This window comes from Aethalodelphis obliquidens, unplaced genomic scaffold, assembly GCF_003676395.1.
Source record: "Aethalodelphis obliquidens isolate GAN/ISIS:26980383/991018 unplaced genomic scaffold, ASM367639v1 scaffold3, whole genome shotgun sequence".
Lineage (NCBI taxonomy): Eukaryota > Metazoa > Chordata > Mammalia > Artiodactyla > Delphinidae > Aethalodelphis > Aethalodelphis obliquidens.
Genome location: NW_020837947.1, coordinates 40866924 through 40888057, shown reverse-complemented (window position 1 = coordinate 40888057; position 21134 = coordinate 40866924). Strand labels below are relative to the sequence as shown.

The window sequence follows — 21134 nt, the reverse complement described above, 5'->3', positions numbered from 1 at the left end:
CTCTCTTCCTCTGGTGGAAGGATAACCTTAGCCTCTTTTCATGGGCTGTGGAATGTCCTCAGATACAAAACAGGTCACCAGCTGCTGTTAATAAAGTCGCTTTGCTTGAAGCAACAAGAATGGCTTTATGGAAATAGCTCTTCTTCTTAACAGTCACCCCGAAGTCCTTAATTAAAAATGCCTTTTTTCTCCTTCTATGCTAAAATGACCCAAACTTTGCTTTCTAGTCTTACTGGATTAAAAACTATATATTGCAAGGGAAAAAAGGAGATGTAAACTCTTTTTGGGTAATTAAGGTCTGGAATTAGCTGTTTTCTAGAAGCAACAAACTGCTTAGGGATAAGTGAAAATGTTGGGTAATTATTAACAAAAATAAATTAATCACAGAAACAGACCCCCTAACCCCCCCACCTCCACCCCATGGATGTTTGGAGTTCAGCAGCTCTGAGAATTAAGAATCTAAACAGCTTGGATGTCTCAGTCATTTCTTCTATTACAATGGTTCTCAAAGTGTGACCCCTGAACGGAAGCATCAATCAGCCACTGCATCACCTGGGATCTGGTAAGAAATGCAAATTATCAAGGCTGACCAAAAATCTGCTCAATCCGGAACTCTGTGGGAGGGGCTCAGCAATAAGTGTTTTAACAAGCCCTCTAGGCAATTCTTACAAACTCTAAAAGGTTGGGAACCACTGTTCTATTAAAGCTGGGTATTTTCAAACCAATTGCCTAATATATTTCTATATTTCAAGAATTAAACTGACAATTAATGGGGAGGGAAAAGTTTTCAAAGGTAACTGAGAAGAGAAATGCAGCTATCCTTAGGATAAAAATACTAGATTCATAGCAGTGATTCTCAACCCTAGAATGAATACTGGAATGGCTGAACAGGCTTAAAAAAATACCAGGACCTTACTCCAAGCCAGATGAAACTGAGTGTAGGGTAGAGAGGCAGCAATGATATTTAAAAAATGCACCAGTTATTCTAAAGCACCAGGAAGGCTAAGAATCACTGATAGAAAATAACCACAGCAGTCAGACTCTTAATAGAAGTAGGACAGCCTAAGAACTAGAAAACAGGGCTACGTGGATGTTTCTAGCACGAATATATATATACGTTTTCATAGACTAGGTTTGTGTCATATTAATTAAGTACTAGCTGGCATGCGGGACTTGGGAAGATAACATTACATTTTATTGCCTCATACTCTCCTTAAACCTCATGGGTTGAACAGTTCTTATTTCTAGAAGAGATAAGTCACCAATAAATATAATTTGAGAGAGGAATCTGAGTTTTGATCTTATAGGCTTATTCCAAAATAATTTTAAAAATAATATATGTTGGAGCATGAAGCTACCACGATCCTATATGGACTATGGGGATACATTCTCTCTACACTTCTAGCTGGTTCTACTAATGCCATCTTCCTTCCTGACAGAGGAAAATGGGACTCGAGTTTGAGAATGGATTAGAAGCACTGAGTGGCTTAAAAACAGAAGATTACCATAAAAAGGCATCAAAACCAAGTCAGTTTTAGCTATGTCCTATTTTACTGTTTTATACACACACACACACAATTTCATAATGAATACTGAGCACAAAACCATAAATTAATAATAATTCCAATTTACATTTATTTCATAGCACTTTGCAATGATTAATCTTCTTTTACACATTAATTCATTACATTTCCACAAAAATGCCCCATGAGATCATCAGGATAGATACAATCGTTGTTATTTTAGTTTTGCTTATGAGAAGACAAACTTAATTAAGTGAATTATCCAAGGTCAAGAGTTATATTGACAATGTTAATAAGTAGCAGCTTTAGCTGTGGTAATAATATTTTGATGTCTGATATTAGTAATTTTGTGCATGTCAGTTTTAAAACCTCAAAGTATGGTTCTTTTTATTTCCAGAAGAGTATAAATAGACGAATTAAAATAGATAAAAGAGGGAAACCCAATATAATAAAGTATCCAATCAGAAAAAATAAACACATAAAGCAGTTTCGCTTAAAATACTTGGAAAGACTGTAACTTCTTTTTTACTTTTCTAGAGTGGGTAGAACTTTTTTTTTTTTGTGGTACGCGGGCCTCTCACTGTTGTGGCCTCTCCCGCTGCGGAGCACAGGCTCCGGACGCGCAGGCTCAGCGGCCATGGCTCACGGGCCCAGCCGCTTCGCGGCATGTGGGATCTTCCCGGACCGGGCCACGAACCCGTGTCCCCTGCATCGGCAGGCGGACTCTCAACCACTGCGCCACCAGGGAAGCCCTAGAGTTGGTAGAACTTATCTTTGAATTCTTAACAGATCCATAAAACATATAAATAAAAGATAAATTGTAAGATGCAGCTCTGATTTTATATTTGGGTTATATAACTGCTACAGAACATTTTTAGGATAACTAAGTACTATTTTACTTCTTAGAATATTAGCAAATCATTAAATAACTTTGATCTTCTCATATCAGAAGATTTGTTTCTTGATAAATTTTATATTATTCTTATGATGTTAAAGTATAGAACTGTATTCTGCTTCATTTTAAAACATAATACACCTCTTTCAAATCTGAAACCAGGTACTTTAAAGGACGGTTAGCAAATTTTAAAATGTAGAAGTTTATATTTCAACTGTCAAGTAAATATGCAGGGAGATATATGGAAAATACTTAAAAAAATTTTTAACCTAATTAGACTGTCTTTCGTACTTTGTGTCTATTAAAACTCATCAACTATAATTTAATATTCAAGCATTTTACACCACCAAAGTATTACAAAACACAAAAAGGGGGTTTGTTACAATATACATACTACATGCTTCATACAGGATAATCTCTCACTATTAGAAAACATTAAGCTGTGTACTATTCTTAATTAAGACCCCATTTCAGATAAAGTGAAGCAATCTGCAATTTAATTATAATAATACACACTGCAATGTAACTAATGACACAGTATGCATTTGCGTTGGATAATTAGAGTAGTCGGTAAATAAAGCTTTACAAAGCAGGAAATAAAAACAGGTAAGGGAGTTGTGGTTCGTTCATCTCCTCGCTTACTAATGAGAGCTAGAATAGAGATCAGTCACTTCCCAGCACGTTCCTTGATGTGTGCAATAAAATCACGTGCTGTAGACAGATCCACTAACCTAATATAACCACCAGGTAGGTGTCAGTTCAGAGAAATACACGAAGAGAAACAAGTGATAAAGCAGTATAAGCTAAAACTAACTCATAGTAGAGACAGAATAATTACTAGGAATGCCCAGACTATATGCCCTGTGATGTAAATGAGTAATGGGAATATTAACCGTATTATTTTAAATTAAGAACACACTTTAGAAAACCCCAAATTAGTATATGTATTCTACTTAGGCTTAAATTATACCTAGAATTATGGAAGTGGTGAAATGTTTGATCTTACAAACCACAAAAGTGATTTTTCTTCTTTAGGTTGGAGGAAAAAAATGCATAGGGTCTCTTGCTAACAGTAGTAACAAGATCAGACATCAAATTTTAACATTTTCACATTAGAGAAACTGAGTTCTACCAAAATCTAATCTGTTAAATCTAGGCAATGTTTTCCTTTTAGCAGAGGTATTACGTAACTTACGCATCTTCATTTTACTGTCATATTGGTGAAGCAAGCATGTTGCTCTAATCAGGTACTGTGTATAACATCCAGGTGTTTGTTCAGTCAAATTACCACTTGTTATCAACTCATAATTTCAATTAACTTACAGCTTAATATAGCATCTCTTGAATTGAGAATTTATTATAGATGGAGCAGAAGAGATAGTTATAACATTTTTTTCTGAACAGATTTTGGGACAGACTTTCTAATGCAGGATATGAGTAAATTATTTAGGTTCTCTGCTATTCTCAGTTTGCACAAATACTGAAATCTAATTTGGCTTATTGGTGTTTTGGCTCCAAATACATAAACCTCCCCAATTCAAAATACTGCTTGCTTTAAATCAACCTGGTGAGTACTCATTATCTCTCCTTGGCACAGACTACCTTACATTTGTCAATTACATGAGTGAGTGGATAACATACAAAATATATATTCTGCTTTACTAACCAGGCTGTAAATATGAATACCCTGAGAGAAAGACCATGTCTGTTATCTTTTTAAATAAAGTGAAAAGAAGCAGAAAATCTTACCTGGACCTAGCATAGAAACTTCATCACAGCAGGGACTAAAATAAATGCTTTTTTTTTTTTTTTTTTTAACAAAGAAAAGGTAAAGAAACCAATTATCTTTAGGCAAAAACCTGAATACTAGAGGAATGTGAACTGATAATACCAGTAAGTTCACATTGTTGTTAACATATAGGTGTTGGCAAAGAGTAGCCTCCATAACTATTTTCAAAATTGAGGTGCAAGAGCAGAATTATATTACAGACAGCATATTTACCTCCCCCATCATAATTATTGCCAAGCGTTTCAAAGCCAGTCAACAGTGAATACGGAGCTATTCTAAAAAGCATCCTTGAGCACTTTTTTCTCTTGGGCATCCTTCCTTTTTCTCTTGGGAATCCTTCCTATCTACAGATACTCCCTTATTCTGAGAAGTTAATTAAAATATAATTTTGCCAGACATATTTTTCCCCATCTCCTTTGAAACTTCTACTGGTGACAGGCTTCAGAAAACTAGAAAATAAGCTCCATGCCAGCTGTCCCTTGTCCCCTGGCCCATACTGTGAAAATACAGAGATTCAGAGAAAACAGCATATATGTACAGGTTGACATCAACAGCACATCCTGAAATCTAATTATTGCAGTTAAATATGAAACACTGCTTTTGTCCCCTAGAGAAAATTCTTCAAGATGATAAATCAGTTTCACAGCTGGAAGAAGAAAGGATTCCATGAGAGTACTTGATTGGGCAAAGGGATAGGATGAATTTTAGTGCGTTGATATTACTATTAATTTTGCCAAGGTTTATTGCATAAATTTGGGTAAGCCACTGCCATTTAGTAAATGGAATTGAGAGTGGATAAAATATATAATAAAAAATTCATACAGGTTGCCAGGAAGAAGTTAAAAGTGTTCCTGTCAGTTGTAAAATGGTCACCTAATTTCCTCTAGTTTAACATGAAAACATCAGAGAATACATAAATGAAATGGCACATTATTTTTGACCCAAAATAATTTTCCTGTAATATTTGAAATTAAAAGTTCTAATGTAAAATACTGTAAAATACTGTAAACCTAAAATAAGGTCTTAAGAAAAAGTTAAAGCCATAGTTAATGAACTTTCAGGAGATACAGATAAAAAAGATAACAGCAGATTCAATACTGAATAGTTTTTAGAACTACTCCTTTATGTACTGAAAAATATCTCCACTGTACACAAAGGATAGGTATAACTAAGGAAAAAACCCTCTTGGCTGTAAAAAAATAAACACTATGTTAAATATGCTTTAAAACCATCTAATTTCTTATGATGATTTCAAGAGAGGCTAGAATTAATTAAATGATATCAGCACCTTACAATAACTAACTGAACTTTTGCAAAGATGTAGGCCCACACCTCTATCAGTTTTCGGAGGCCTTTATCTAATTCCATTACCTTCCAGGAAGCAATAAGAACTATCTCCACAGCATCTTAGAGTAGAAGGCTGGAGTGATCATTCACTCCAGTATTTTAAACCTGGGGGGCCCTTAGGTCCTAGGTGGACTCCAATGGTACTGTTAGCTTTTGGAAACTGAGTAAAAGTACGTGTACTCAGGAATATGCATTTTATGAGGAGAGGGCCATGTGTCATCAGAATTTCAAAGTGAAATAAACATGAAAAGGTAAGTAGCCTAACTTCCAGTTTACAAATAAGTCTGGAGAGTTAAAATGATTGCTCTAAAGACAAACCTAGAATAGCTATAAAATACCTAGAACCAGGTCTCTTGATAACCAATTAACTCAGTGTACTATTATGCCCATATCATTCTTCTCAGAGGGTAAGTAGGAAAAATGTGTTAAGTGTGCACAGTGTTTTCATAACTGGATCTTATCTCAAGTAACAGAGAAGTTTCTAGGTCAGAATACTACCTATAAATACAAAGTATGAAGATATGGAAGGCAATACAGGTGATCTACGTAAGCCAAAAAAAAATCCTCATGGATCTCCCAACACCATACTGCCTCCAAGCCAAGCATATACGCCCACTTTCACCTTAAGACAGCATAGCACATGCCATTGATCTCCAAGCTGACAGAGAAAGCCGCAGGAGTCCAAAGGGAAGAATGGATGGATCCTGAGATATCACAATGTGCAATAGAGAACTACCTCAGTTTAACACGGCCCAGGGGTTTGAACTTTCCCTGGCTCACTGCCTCAACACCCATGCCTCTGCCCCAAACATACACACACACACACACACACACACACACACACACGCACACACACACACAGAGACACACATATATAAAATTATAGACAGGTACAGCGTGATTTCAAGGTATAGATATATAACATACAAATGAAAACAAAGCATGAATTTAACTGATTTATTAGCCAATTAATTTCATGATTTTTCATGATTAATTTTAGGAAGGAATGTCACTAAAATAAATAATTAGGAAGAAATGTGCACTAATCTTGCCAAGTCACCCTGTGTATCCTCTTGCCATTTCTAAAACAAGAAAGCCATTTAACTTGTGCCTATGAATCAATATGTGTATAAACATCTAAGCACATATTCTAGCTCTACCGTTTACATATGGTATGATTTTAGGCAAATGACTTAGTCTCTCTGTGACTCAAGTTCCTGATTAGTAAAACAGAGATAACAGCAGTACTGACCTTACTGAGTTGTTGTGAGGATTAAATGTGGTAATATGGGTAAAGTACCTAGAATAAACTTTCATATTTTGTGATGACAAAAGAACTGTCATCATTGTCATCCTCACCATCATCACAAAGAGACATATATGCAATTAATTAGTTATGGAGAAGAAGGAGTTAAGAAGGAAGCTTAAGATAAAATTGTTTATTAACAAAATGCTCAAGCTATCATGAAAATTCAAACTACTTCCTGGGAGAATACCAGAAAGTCTATTCGGCCCAGGCGTTTCTTGGGGCCACATTGCCATGGACTTGGCATGCCAGGGTTCTCCACCCAAATGGGATGAGAAGGATGGGTTGATCTGGGCCAATGGAGCAGTCCCCTTCCCTCCTTACAACTGTGGGTGAGCAGCGTCAGGTGCTCCAGTCTCAGTTACACCAACTTGTTGTGTGGGAGACCTGATTAGTCTAAATGTTGTATCTCTGCGATATCTCTGACCAGCAGCTTAACTGAAGGGAAGTGATCTTAGGAATTGACTCCTTTGAAAGTGAAATGTTTTGATGACAATTTTAAAGATAATGGGATGCTCTCGGAATTTATGGAGACAGTATGCAACATCCCCATGAAACAGTGAAAACCTTGAATCATGTCTTGTGTGCATGCCTCTCTTGGGGTCATTCGATCCCACGATGGGAACCCATCTAAAGCCACGGAACAATGAAAAACACTAATAACTTCCAACACAAAGACAGACACCAAGACTCCCAATGGTGTTAGTCACCAACATCATTCAAGTAATTATCCATCCGGTGTCTATTTGTTAGACCACAATCTTGAATATGTCAACTTAAAACATGTTGTCGAAAATGAAGAGTTTTACCTTTTTATATTCAGCAATGCCCAAGGTATTCCAGAGGGAGTATGAAATGCAGGTAGCAATTTTACCCCAAGTTCCACTGCTTTCTTTCGAAATATCTGAAACGTTAAACAATTAAGTGAGCTACTGTTGAAAGAAAAACAAAATATGCTATTCTACTATCTCACATTGAGCATGCTTCTACTTAAAATTTTTTTGATATGAAAAAATAAAAGTTTCTCAAATTAACAGAATTACCTAGGAATGTAAGAATGGTCCAGGGGCCATTGTGCTGTGCAGTATTTATTACCAATCTTGGTTGCACAAAGAATCATGTAGGGAGGTTTGAATAATACTGATGTCTGGGTAGCACTCCTACGATTCTAATTTCTATGGTTTGGGGCTCCCAGGTGAGAATTTTTTAAAGCACCACAGGTGGTGTCAAGTGATTCCAACGTGCAAGCCAGAGGGGAGAACCACTGTTGTTGGTGAGTAAGTCTTGGATTGAAAATCAGGAGCTCTGGTCCTGTTCTGCCTTCACTTATTTACTAGGGCACAGAGAAAGCATAAGTTGTAAAAAGACATATTATTACAAGTAATCTATACATCCTCTCAGCCCTGTGCAGTTTTAACTTCCTCTTATGTTAAGTGTAGGTGATATGGAAGATACAAAGTTAAATTTGATACAAATTTCTGCCAATAATTTAGTAAAGAAGGCAATATATGCGTATACGTATCTGGAACACAGATAAAATGACTGCATAACTTAAAATCACCTAGGAGTTCAGGTGAGTTCAGTAAGTCTGTATGGTGGAGATGGCATTTAGATGAGGATTGTATGCAGTGTGTAATGGGGGTTAATGATGCTAGAGACAGGCTGAGGCGGGGGGAGTGGAGGGGCATCCCTGAAGGTAAGCACAGACACAGGCAAGCGGGGGCCTGCAGAAGAAAATGGAATAAGTCAGCTTCCCTGTCCACAAAAAGGGGGAATACTGGAAAATAAGGTCAGGTATACATAGCATAGGCCCAAATCATGAAGGCTCATAAATGTAAGGCTAAGAATTTTATCCTGTTAAAATGGAAAAATATTGAAAGTTTCTGAGCAGCCAGTTCACTTGAGCAGAACTGTGCTTTAGGAAGATTCATTAGATGACATCCCTTCACAGTTTTAGGTCCAAAGAAAAGCACTAAGTTAATTTACTCATTGAAGGAAGGACTGCTACAGCTTTCCCCGTTATAGCTGTGGCAGCAAGCAGGAGCCTTGTCCCTTCTCCTTGCCATACTGTACGACTGAGCGTGGTGGGCTGGGAGCTTACTATTTCCTCTGCCTCTTCCTCAAACAAGGGAGACGTGAGAAAGGTTGGGGAAACCCTGAAAAGCATGGAGAATGAAAGCAAAGTCCTCTCCCAGCAAGGGAAAGCATTCATTAAAGCCACTGTCAAAGAAGCCTGGTGTGTCCAGAGGAAGGGGTTTCAGTCCTTAACTCCTTCTTTAAGACCCAAGCCTCCCCACAGAGAAATTCAGGCACTGGGCTTCGGGGCTGAGGAGAATTCAGTAATACCGATATTGACACTGCTTCTGAAACCCTACTCTTTTGGAATCTAACTCTTACTTTGTAATGAAAGTTGAGGAAATAATGAGTTTTAATGTAAGAATTTGGCTGGCAGTCAATTTAGATAAACTAGCATTCCTGCAATACAAATGAGGACACAGACATTTGTAGTATATAAGGAACTAAAAAATAAAGATACCATTTTTTCCCCGCAAATTATTATTATAACTCTTTCTGAAGTGGACAATTTCCTGTTTCAACAGCAAACGGTGAATGGAAGAAGAGGAGAAAGAAAATAAGCCAAAAGGTATATTCTTCCTTTCCTGTCTCTGTCATGCCCTAGAGAATTCCAAGGTCTCTTCTGCCGTAAGGGATTATCCAATCACTGCCCAGCCATCTGCTGACTTTCTAGTTTCCACCCAACTTTTAAAACTGTTAATTAATTAACTCCTTTTCAAGAAACTTACATAGGACAGAAGTCAGACTTGTAATTAAAACACCATCATGAATATTATAGCCATATGGCATGGGAGTTAAGGGCTCAGGCTTTGAAAACACAATGCCTATATTGGAATCTCAGCTCTACTTCTTCAAATTGGGTATAATCTTGGGCAAACTGCTTAATCTACCTGTGCCTAAACTTCCTCAACTATAAATTGGGGATAACAATAGCATTTGCTATTTTAAAGGTTGTGGAAAGAAACTGAATGAACTATTATATTTAAAGACCTTAGGACACATAGTCATCACTCTAAAAGTTTAGTGGTAGTTTTTATGGTAAAATGATAAGGGTATTTCCCCAAGAACTTTCCCTATTTACTGCCTGAAATTCTTTCTTTTCTTTAATCCAGCTGCTGTTTTGGTACGTTCTACTTGGGTTCTCTGTGTGCGTGAATATGTATTTTTATAGACAAATATACTGGGTTGGCCAAAAAGATCATTCGGATTTTTCCATAAGATGTTATGGAAAAATCCGAATGACCTTTTTGGCCAACCCAATACGTGTGTGTGTGTGTGTGTGTGTGTGTGTGTGTGTGTGTGTGTGTTCGCGTGTGCATGTGCACGCACATGTATGCCTCCCCCACCCTCAAACACACACTCTTCATCAAAAGCATTCATTCTCAAGAGCTAAGCCTTTAGTTCGCATCATTGCATTCCCAAATTCAACTTTCCATCTTGACTCTAGCTCTGCACTTCTACTTCTGTGCTCACATCACAATCTGGGCACCCTGTTGTCTTTTGGAACTTAAGATATCCAAGGTGAAATCAATCATTTAATGTCCAAGGCAAATGTCCCTAGTTCCATCACTGACACTACTGGTCAGCCAGTCCCTGGGGCTCAAGAGAGCACACGTATTTTGACTTCTGATTTCTCTCTTCAGTTATTAAGCATCAACATTAAAGTTCTTGGCAACATCACATATACAGCCCATTCCCTTTCTGTGATACAAGCACAGTCCATTCATATTTTCATCACCAGGTACTATGAAGGGCATGAGAGCAAAGAAGGTCCTCTTACCTGGTTTCCCATTCTCCAGGATTTCCCCTCCTGTCTCCATTAATCTGTATCTATGTTATCTGATTTCTCTTTTTACCATACAACTTTCTTATTCAAGAAACCATAATAATTCCCTCTGTTGTATGAAATGTCATGTCAGAAATGATCTACTGACTTTTCAATGACCTCTATGAATCAGACCATCTATTATCTTCTATTTTTTCAAAGACCATCCTGGCTGAAGCTTGAGTCTTCAGGGTTTCAAGTACTCATTCAAGTTCAGTCTACCGTAGTATCTTTGTTAAAAAATGTTTTTCCTCTCAGATCTATTGAGATATAATTGACATACAACATTGTGTAAGTTTAAGGTGTAACACATGATGATTTGATACATGTAGATATTGTGAAATGATTACCACAACAAGGTCAGTTAACACTTCCATCTTCTTGCATAATTATCTTTTGTGTGCATGTATCATGCCATCTTAGTATACTTATTTACATAGTTCTCTCATCCTGAAACACGCTGTTCTGCCTCCTGTTGGCCAATCCAAATTCACTCATTCTCTGAGGTCCAGATCAAGTCCCAACCCCAGGCCAAGATCTTTATCTTCTGCGAACTTCTACACTGACAACTGGCATCACAAAATGCAGCATTTGATTACAGAGGGCAAGATCCAGATCTCTCAATGTTTTCTCCTGTTATTCTCTTGTATCCTCAAATAATTTTCTTTTCTTTAAAAGTAGAGAAAAAAATCTCCATTTCTCCTTCATTGTCTATTATACATATCCAACCCAAATTTGGTCATTTTGTATTAAATTTATTGATATCTCCACATTATTCCTATGAGTGGTAGGTGGGAAGTTTTTATAATCTCAGTTAACAGACAGGAAGGAAACAGCGACCCTTTCCATCTTGAGGTTTTTGCCTTTGCTGTTTCCTCTGGCTGCAATGCCCTTTCTCTAGCTCTTTGCATGCCTGGTTCATTCTTAACTTCAAGAATCCACTTAAAAGTCCCCTTTTAAGAGAGGTCTTTCTTAACAACCCCACATAAAGTTGGCCATTCTCATGTATTGTTTATCATATATCACCTTGCTTATTTCCATCCCACTATTTATCACATCCTAATTATCTTATTTGCTTGCTTGTTGATTGTTTGACAACCCCACTAGATGTAAGCTTCATGAGGGCAGGACTTTGTCTTGTTCTAGCATCCAGCAAAGTAGCTGGTACTCAATAAATGTTCATTTAATAAATGAATGAATCAATCAAATATTAATAAATATATCTGGAGCACTGTAATGAGAAACCACTAATATTCTAGTATTTGCAAAGTGTTCTATTCTATTCCACGAGTTTCTATTGTCTGCAAATAAATATATCAAGTATTCTGCAGGCTCAACCTTGGGCACAATTACAAAATAGTTTTTGGATGAAAACATTAACTAACCTATTGATGCTTTAAATGAAATCATACGTTGGCCTAAATCAATTTCAATTCTTAATATTTGATTGTTACCTCCTCTTGAGACACGAAGAGGTTAGTTACTTGGAGGAGGAATCCAGATTCTCAAAGAGAGCATCTTTCTACCCAAAATGGTGAGTAATAAAATTCCAAACTAGCTAACAAAGTTAATATTGTTAAAAGAATGAAGGAGAAATGTCACAAATCATTCTAAAGAGCAGTTAAGTTTTAACTAGCACATCTTAGATAATGTGCTCAAAAGTAAATGACCACAAAAAGCACACTAAATGGTACTTCACTGCCCCTTCAAATGGGGCAGGCATGCTGGAGGGAGCATTGGACCCAGGTTAGCACTTGGATCCTAGGATTGGCTCTACTACGGTTCAGTGGGAGGCCTGGACCCATCACTTAACTTTTCTGGTTCTCAACTTCCCCAGTGAAATGGGAGAGCAGGGCTGATAATTTCTAGTTTTGATTTATTCCTGAAAAAACTAGTATCAGGAGTCACAAAGCTAGTACTAAAATGAGACTGGCAAAAAAACAAAACTATCATAATTTTTTAGATAGAAAGTGCTAATTTGCCACCCAATTCTTAGTCAATCTTGGTTTTCAGGGTTTGTTGGTACCTATATTTGGCAGGTGGGTTTTGTAAAGTTAAGAGGGCAAGATGAAAAATGACAGGTAATAAAATGTAATCTGTGCTGATAATAGAAGACATACTCATTTTTAAAAAAATGACCATTAAAACTGAATAGGGTTTTTGGGCAACTTGCACCGATCAGTTTGAAATGGGCAGATATCTAATGACCCAAAAGGAATCTTCAAAAAGATTCTGCATTATGGAGATTCTGATTACATTCACAGAAAAAATCAAAACTAATAAAATTTGCTTAAAGAAGGGTGGTAAAATGTTATGAAATAACTTCTAAAATAATCTTTCAAGCATGTAAGGAATAAATAGGTGTAAATAAAAACTTTTATGGTCTAAAGTTAAGAGTTTCAAAATGACTATACCTAAACTGTATCTTTTCATTATACTTAAATAACATCATCACAGTCTTACTGCTGTTTTTGATCAAAAGTTTAAAAAAACTTCAGATTTTAGAACCTACCAAGTAAATCTTTTATCTTTTTACTTTACCCTTACAGATAGGATTAGACAAGGCTGTAAACAAGATGTATGGCTTTCTTTGCCTTTCTAGTTTGCAGATCCCTGAAGAACTATACAAGAATATTTACACACCAAAGCAAAGAGTAAGGAAAGAAGAAATGAATAAGTACAGATGGTTCTGGAAAGAACTAGTTTCAGTTCAGACATGGTTCGGTTTGAAATGTACAATATCAAAGCCTTTCTTCAAATGCTTATGCTGAAAACTTCACTGTTAAAAGATCAAACACTAATTCCCCATTAGTACAAGCAGAGTTTACCTATTACTCATTTTTGCTACATAAAGCTTTCAGCACAAAAAAAGCTTTCAGCTTTTTACCGTAGATCTGATAAATATCTTTGGCTGAAAATAACTGAAATAACCCACATATCATTAGCTGAGTTGATTAACGCACATAATATGGGCCAAGAATAAGTACTTATTGAGCTACTCTGGCTTTTCAATTTAGAGTGGAACCTTAAAAGTTCTAAATATTTGAATAAAGATATAAAAATAGTTAATCCAGGAGAAATTTAGAGCTGGAAGGGACATCAAAGGTCATCTAAATAATCTTGGTTTACAGATAAGGAAACTGAGGTTCAGAGAGGCCCTATTCCCCTAATTAAACGCTCTGATGTGGGATGGTTTGATGACAGCTATAGCCAAGTGAATGCCAGATTCATACCATCTCAGATACACGTAATTCTTTTGATCTGGAGGGATCTCCCCTGTGAGTCCCTTATATGTAAGTGTGTACACATCTTTCACTGCCTCTTTCTAACTTGTGCATTCTCTCTTTAATTAATCAAAACCCTAAACTGAAGTCTTTCTAAATTAAATGATTTGTTGTATTTGTCAAACTGCATTATGAACTTCATTTTTTAAATTTATAAATTTAATTAGATGAGAACTTTTGTCAACTGTTTTGTTTTTCTTCCCTGTGATTCAGTACAATTCAATTTTTAGCCTCTAGGCCATTAGATGAAGAGAGTATTCTTCACTTTTCTGAAAAATTAAAGCATTAAAATCTCCCCAACTTGTTTATTCAAAATAACAAGGATAGGGCTTCCCTGGTGGCGCAGTGGTTGAGAGTCCGCCTGCCGATGCAGGGGACGTGGGTTCGTGCCCCGGTCTGGGAGGATCCCACATGCCGCGGAGCGGCTGGGCCCGTGAGCCATGGCCGCTGAGCCTGTGCGTCTGGAGCCTGTGCTCCACAACGGGAGAGGTCACAGCAGCGAGAGGCCCGCATAACGCAAAAAAATAAAAAATAACAAGGATATATGCATGCTAACCTGCCAGTAATCATAGGTTATAACCAAGAAGAATCAATACAACTGTACCTTAGACTTTCTAATGTATGAAAGCACAAAGTGTAAGTGAAAGAAAAAACTTCTGATAAATATAACTCAAAAAATCTAGATGTAGAATGCTCTTAGTGAACAGGCGTTTTAGACTTAGCTAGCTTTTTAAAGATATTTATTCTCATGAAAAAATTAACAGCTAGTGAAACTTTTTTAAAGTTTGCTCTTATACTATCCCCTAGTCAAAATGAATAAATGTTGATAAATGAATTAATAAAATTATATCCTGATACTATTTTTTTCCTGAGGGTTCAATTTCATTCCCTAGCTCTCAAGTGGGGAAGATTTCATAAAGTTAAGAGGGCAAGATGAAAAATGGGGAGAAACACTGGGAAGAATTTCAGGCTATTGTTCAAGGTTGACATCACTAGCATCCATGTGGGCAGAAACCAATGCCACCTACTCCTGGAAGTGGTCCAGTGCTTTCCCTGAGCGTAAGCCAGAGTCAAGATGGCTTGGTAACACACACACACACAGAACAGGGCCCGAGTTCTAGTTCAGGGTCTACTACTCACCTGTTCTGCCACAATAAAGATGAGTCATTTCACTTCTCTCATTTTCTCGCTTGTAAAATGAGGGCACTAGATAAGACACTTTCTAAGGTACTTTCCTGCTCCATAGGAAGTGGTTTTCAGACTTAAGAAGCACTTAACTACATGTTTCCCAGTGTAGTAAGGGAGATACACCAGAAAAATAAGATCCCTGATCTCAAGGAGCTTACAACCAGGAAGGCAAATCAGCCATATAAAACTACATAAACATAAAACATACACCAGAAAAAACAATATGAAGCAACATATAAGTAGAGAATAAACAGAGTGATATAGGCTATAACTAGGGAAATAAAACAAAAAGAGAGATTGAGTTAGGTGATAGGGGAGAGCAAAACTTCTGTGGGTACAGATGTGTGTTTATTTGGGGGTGAGTATATACATGTTTGTGCACACTCTGGGTTAATGGGGTGGAGGATAGGAGATAAAGCAGAAGGGGAGAAGAAGGAGCCTGACTGAGAGCAGGGGAGAGACGTAGATTAATAGGTTCTAGAAAATGATAAGAAACAGAGGAAAGAAGGCAAGCTAATGACCTTAACTATCAAGTTAAAGGGTTGGTTAAAAGAGCACATCAGTGGGCTTCCCTGGTGGCACAGTGGTTGAGAGTCCGCCTGCCGATGCAGGGGACACGGGTTCGTGCCCCGGTCTGGGAAGATCCCACAGGCCGCGGAGCGGCTGGGCCCATGAGCCATGGCCGCTGGGCCTGCGTGTCCGGAGCCTGTGCTCCGCAACGGGAGAGGCCAAAACATTGGGAGGCCCGCGTACCGCAAAAAAAAAAAAAAAAAAAAAAAAGAGCACATCAGTTGGGTCAAGAAAGTCCCAACACTTACCATCTTGGTGCCTCCCATTTACAAGTGGAAGGATTTCTCAATCATCAGGATTCTGAGAGATGGGACAGAGAGAAAGGCTGTGGTTCTCATTGGTTATGGAAATTTTCTGAGTTGTAAGGGCAAAGATACATAAATGACAACACCAAGAAACATTACAATGGCTGTCTGAAGGAAAGACCTTGAGCAATAATTAGGGTCCTTAAATAATGTTTCCTCAAGAAGAAAATTTCTCTACATGTGCTCTAGAGATAAATGGGGCAGAGGTGGGGCTGGGGAAAAGGAAATAGTATGGTAATAGAAAGTTGTATGTCCTTCTTCTAACATACATTCGATATGGAAGTTAAAAATGCACAGAAAAGGAGAGGAAAACCAATGGCTAGATAGCTCTCACTCTTAGAATTATCGTTAGGTGTACTGCACACTGTGTTATCTTAGATGTTCTAACTCCTAAAGCATTGGCCCAAGAACAGTAAATAACAGCATAATAGTTCAAGTCATCACACAGGGCTTAAAGATGGATTTTTGAGCTGATCTTTCCACCTCAATTTAAGTTTAAAAAATGGGCAAGTTGCCAACATAATGTTTTGAAAATATGCAGTCTATTGTTAATAATATTTAATATTAGGTAAGTATGCCACATAGTTCCTGAACATACATCTTACACCAAAAAGAAAACATCTTTCTTTCTTCTTCTTTTTTTTTTTTTTTTAAGAAAACATAATGCCTGCTAAAGAGACAGAGAATTATGAAAACACATACCCTATCTGGCTATTATTTCTAACAGAATTTGTGGAAACTACCACACAAAGGTTGTTAATATGTGATATCATATGTTAAAATGGGGACTGCTTTGTTTATTATTACATTTGTAGGTAAACATCACAAATCATTTGATATATACAAAATCCAGGCTTAGAAACCTTTGTTCAAAAGAAAGATAAGAGGAAGAAAATGAAAGAAAACAGCCTCATTTATGCAAATATATTGTGATTGTCTGGCATTTTTGAGTTATGAGGCATTCTCTGCTAGTGAATTTTTCCAGATACTGAATCTCACTTCTAAAGAGCATCAAAATGTTTATAGTTTAACCTTTTTATTTGTATAGGTTTTATAAACACGTTTATCTGTTCTTTTGATTTAGTGCAATTACATGAATCCTGTCTTGATGACTCAGCATCAGCATCACATGCCACCACTGAGTTGAGGCTAGAAGATCTAGTTCCTGGTCATCAGATGACTGAGCTGTACAATCTTGAGAACTCACTTAACACCCTCTTTGCCTCAGTTTCTAAATATGTGAATAGGGATCATTCTTCCTAATCACAAGATGATTGTGATTAAATGCACACGTGCTTTTGAAAGAGCATAATAGTTATCATCATCATTGTTCTTTGCTGTAAGATACTGGTTCCCTCAGGAATAAATTAAGCATATTAGGCTTTTTGTCCACACACTAAATTGTCCAAAAACTGCTGAGCTTTTACGTCTGCTTTCTATAATCCTACTGTTTCCTTCTGTTATTAGCTATCCGTTAATTACAATGAAGACTTCTCACTGTTGTAGTGTATTTGCTCTCCTTCCAAGTTGCGGCCTAATTTTGTAAACAGTTGTCTGTACCAGGGCCTGAGGATAAGTCAAATGTCTCTTCTGTGTCTATTTTACAGTGCAGGGTGTGAGCTTCAGGAAACATGCCCTCTTTTCTGTCAGATGACTACATTTGAACTACTAACTCTATAGGTATGAAAAAGCAACTAATTAGTATGTTATTTAGGAGTAATAGTTTGTAAGTTTACAAAGTAAACTAAATACCTATGTCTACATAGGTTTTGTTTGCTTTTTTTAAAAAAAATGTAAAATGTTAGCCACTCTTTTTTCATTCTATCTAAGCAAATGTAAACTTATCTGGTTGTGCATCTATTCCCATTTAACTGGTGTTTTTTGATTTCTGCATCACCCTCCTTTATTTATTTATTATACATGGATACCTCCAAAGTGCCTCTGGGCACAGAGTTCATAATTTCATATGTCAGTTGATGGATGAACATTTCAAGTTATCAAAGGGTGATGCTGCTGGACATAAAATTTGGAAGCAGGGCTATTTCTGTCTTATGTTTGTGTGCCCCAAAGCAAGTTGATTAATCTCTCTTAGCCTCAGCTTCCTCATCTACAGAATAGAGAAACATACCTTTGCATTCTATAACTCAGAGAATTTCTCTTTTCCCTATTCTTTTTCCCATGCCAAAATTAAAAATTTTAATTTTCTTATTCTACTATGAATATATTCTCATTATCGAAAAATCGTAAAATTAGACAAATAGACAAAAAATATAGAGCCCCATCAATCCTATCCACCCAAACACAATTATTGTTAACATCTTAATTATCTATCTTCTAAATGGTATTGATTGCATTTCTTTTGAAAAATGGCATCTTCCCACATATACTATTTTGTAATGTTTTAAATTCATCCCCAGTTAATCTACATTAAATACATCATTCTACATCAGAGGTCAAAAAACACTTTCTGTAGAGGGTCAGATAGTAATTATCTCAGGCTTTGCCAGGCACATTCTCTATATTTCATGTTTTTTAAATTTTTTCTTTTATAATCTTTTAAAATGTAAAACCATTCTTAACTCTGGTAGTACAAAAACAGGTCTCAGACTGAATCTGTGCTATCGGTTGTTGACTCCTGTTTTACATCAATGCATAGATTTCTGCAACATCTTTTTTAAAACAGCTATATAGTATACTAGTGTATGGATATGTCAGAACTTAGATACCAGTCCCCTATTATTTGACACTTAGGTTTCCACTGTGTTGATGTTGCAAACAGCAGTGAATAAATATCTCTGTACATACTTATCTGTATTCATGACTATTTCCTCAGGTTGAATGTTTGAAAGTGGAATTTCTGGTCAGAGGGCATTCGCTCATTCACTCACTCACTAACTATAGTTGTAGGGTCAAAGCAGCCACAGACAAAATGTAAATGAATGAGCACATCTGTAGTTTGCGAACCCCTGGATTATACTAATTTGACTGAAAGCATCTTAAATATTTTTCATTTAAATGAAGAGGTTTTAAAATATATTCACATACCCTATTTCACGATAGCACTACTATGTTTTTAATAGATAAGTGTTATATTCTTACAGTACCATAAGTAATTCAATGAAACAATGCCTTTTATTAAAAATGATCATCATCAGAATACAAAATGTCACATAACTCAATACTCTTCATATTAGAAGAGTTTTGAATATATCAATTGAAATAATTTGGGAGACACTTCCTCTTTAAAATATGAGCATAAATAATAACTAATATGAAACATAATTTATCTTGTCAATTGTGGCCACTCTTGTAGTATCTGAATGCATTTTAAAGCGATTACACACACACACACACACACACACACACACACACACACACACCTTAACATAGTTTAAACTTTCTAAATTATAAGCTTCCAAAAAGGAACCTGCTCTGTAATTTTGACCTTTTAAAGATGTCAACTCATTTATTCAACAGATATTCATTGAGTGCTTATGAACTACATGCTAAATTGCACAAGGTACCTGGAATACATAAGTAAACGAGAGAGTTGTGGTCAATGATTCCTAATAACACGTATTTTTGAAGTGTGACAACAGAAAAACATTCACAGAGTAGTATTTTATGATATACAGGGAAGGCCCAGGTAATAACTTCCATTTCTTCTCCAAAAAGAAAATGAAGACAAATACAATGTTGTAGTACTTCACAAGGTAATCAGACAAATCCTTGCCATTAGTCTGACCATGTAAAATTGGCAAAGGTATCAGATATATGGAAAAACAATTGTACAAAACTGTAGAGAAAGTTATCATTTAGGTGTTTTTGAAGATCTCAAATTCAGCTTTAGACCAAGCAGGCTTACCCCAATATGATCTATGTAAATAAAATGTACATTTGTGTGTGTGTGACTAGTCAACATCTTGAAGGTTATCATTCAGATGGGAATCACCTACAGTAGTTAAGAACTGACCAATTAGATCTGTAAAAAGAACCAGCTCCAACAGAAAGCACTGGAATAGTCTTTTAAAAAGACTCATGGACAGAGAAAGACAAATACTGTATGATATCACTTATATGTGGAATTTTACAAAGCTGAACTCATAGAAGTAGAGTAGAATTATGCCTGCTAGAGGAGGGGGGCAGGTGCGAACAATGGGGAAAGTGGGAAGATGTTGATCAAAGGGTATAGAAGATGAGTAAGTTCTAGAGATCTAATGCATGGCACGGTGATTATAGTTAACAATAATATATTATATACTTGAAAGTTGCTAAGAGAGATCTTAAATATTCTTACCACAAAAAAGAAATGATAATTATGTGAGGTGATGGAGGTGTTAGCTAACCCTACTGTGGTAATCATTTTGCAATACATAAGTGATCAAATCAACACTTTGCACATCTTAAACTTACACAATGTTATATGTCAGTTATATCTCAAAGAAACTGGAAAACAAGTAGAAGACATGGCAATCACGGATAAAAGGGGAGTAATCTGAAGTAATGGAGGGTGCACTGCAGCCCACAATCCAGCTGAAGGGCCAGGCAGCAGACCCACAGAGTCAAGATGCAAAGGAAATGGAGTCAAGTTCTTTTAACAATAAACAAACAGCAATGCACTGGATTAAAACTTGACACGAACACTGAAAATTTCATCTGTTAACAAAATAGAATAAGAGTGGGGTATTCTTACTTTGGCCCTAATTTTATCACTACAGACAGTACCGTTGAAGACAACGACTGAAGACCCTGGGAAAAAGCAACTATCTCTTTATAAGGGTTAGAAAAGGGAAACTATCTCTTTTTTTTTTTTTAGGGATAAAAAAGAAAAACAAACAAAAATTCTGGCCAAGTCCAACATGGATCTTGGACTTTGGGAAAATAAGATTTCAAAAGGCTCTTAAAAAATCTTCATTATGTATTAGAGTAATGATAGAAGTTTGTGTCACACATTCCTCAGGGATTATGACAGGACTCTTCTATTTGCAGGGCAACTCTATTTAACTGGAGTTGTCCTTAATATAAA

General features: G+C 36.6%; 1 protein-coding gene across 3 annotated transcripts in view; it reads right to left on the bottom strand.

Annotated features, from left to right (window-relative positions):
* MAN1A1 (mannosidase alpha class 1A member 1) overlaps window positions 1-21134 on the bottom strand; it is a 178528-nt gene that overhangs the window by 71076 nt on the left and 86318 nt on the right. For all 3 annotated transcript variants that reach the window (XM_027087611.1, XM_027087599.1, XM_027087606.1), the window contains one exon: window positions 7670-7764. In XM_027087611.1, the coding sequence (XP_026943412.1) occupies window positions 7670-7764 (95 nt within the window). The remainder of the gene's footprint in view (window positions 1-7669; window positions 7765-21134) is intronic.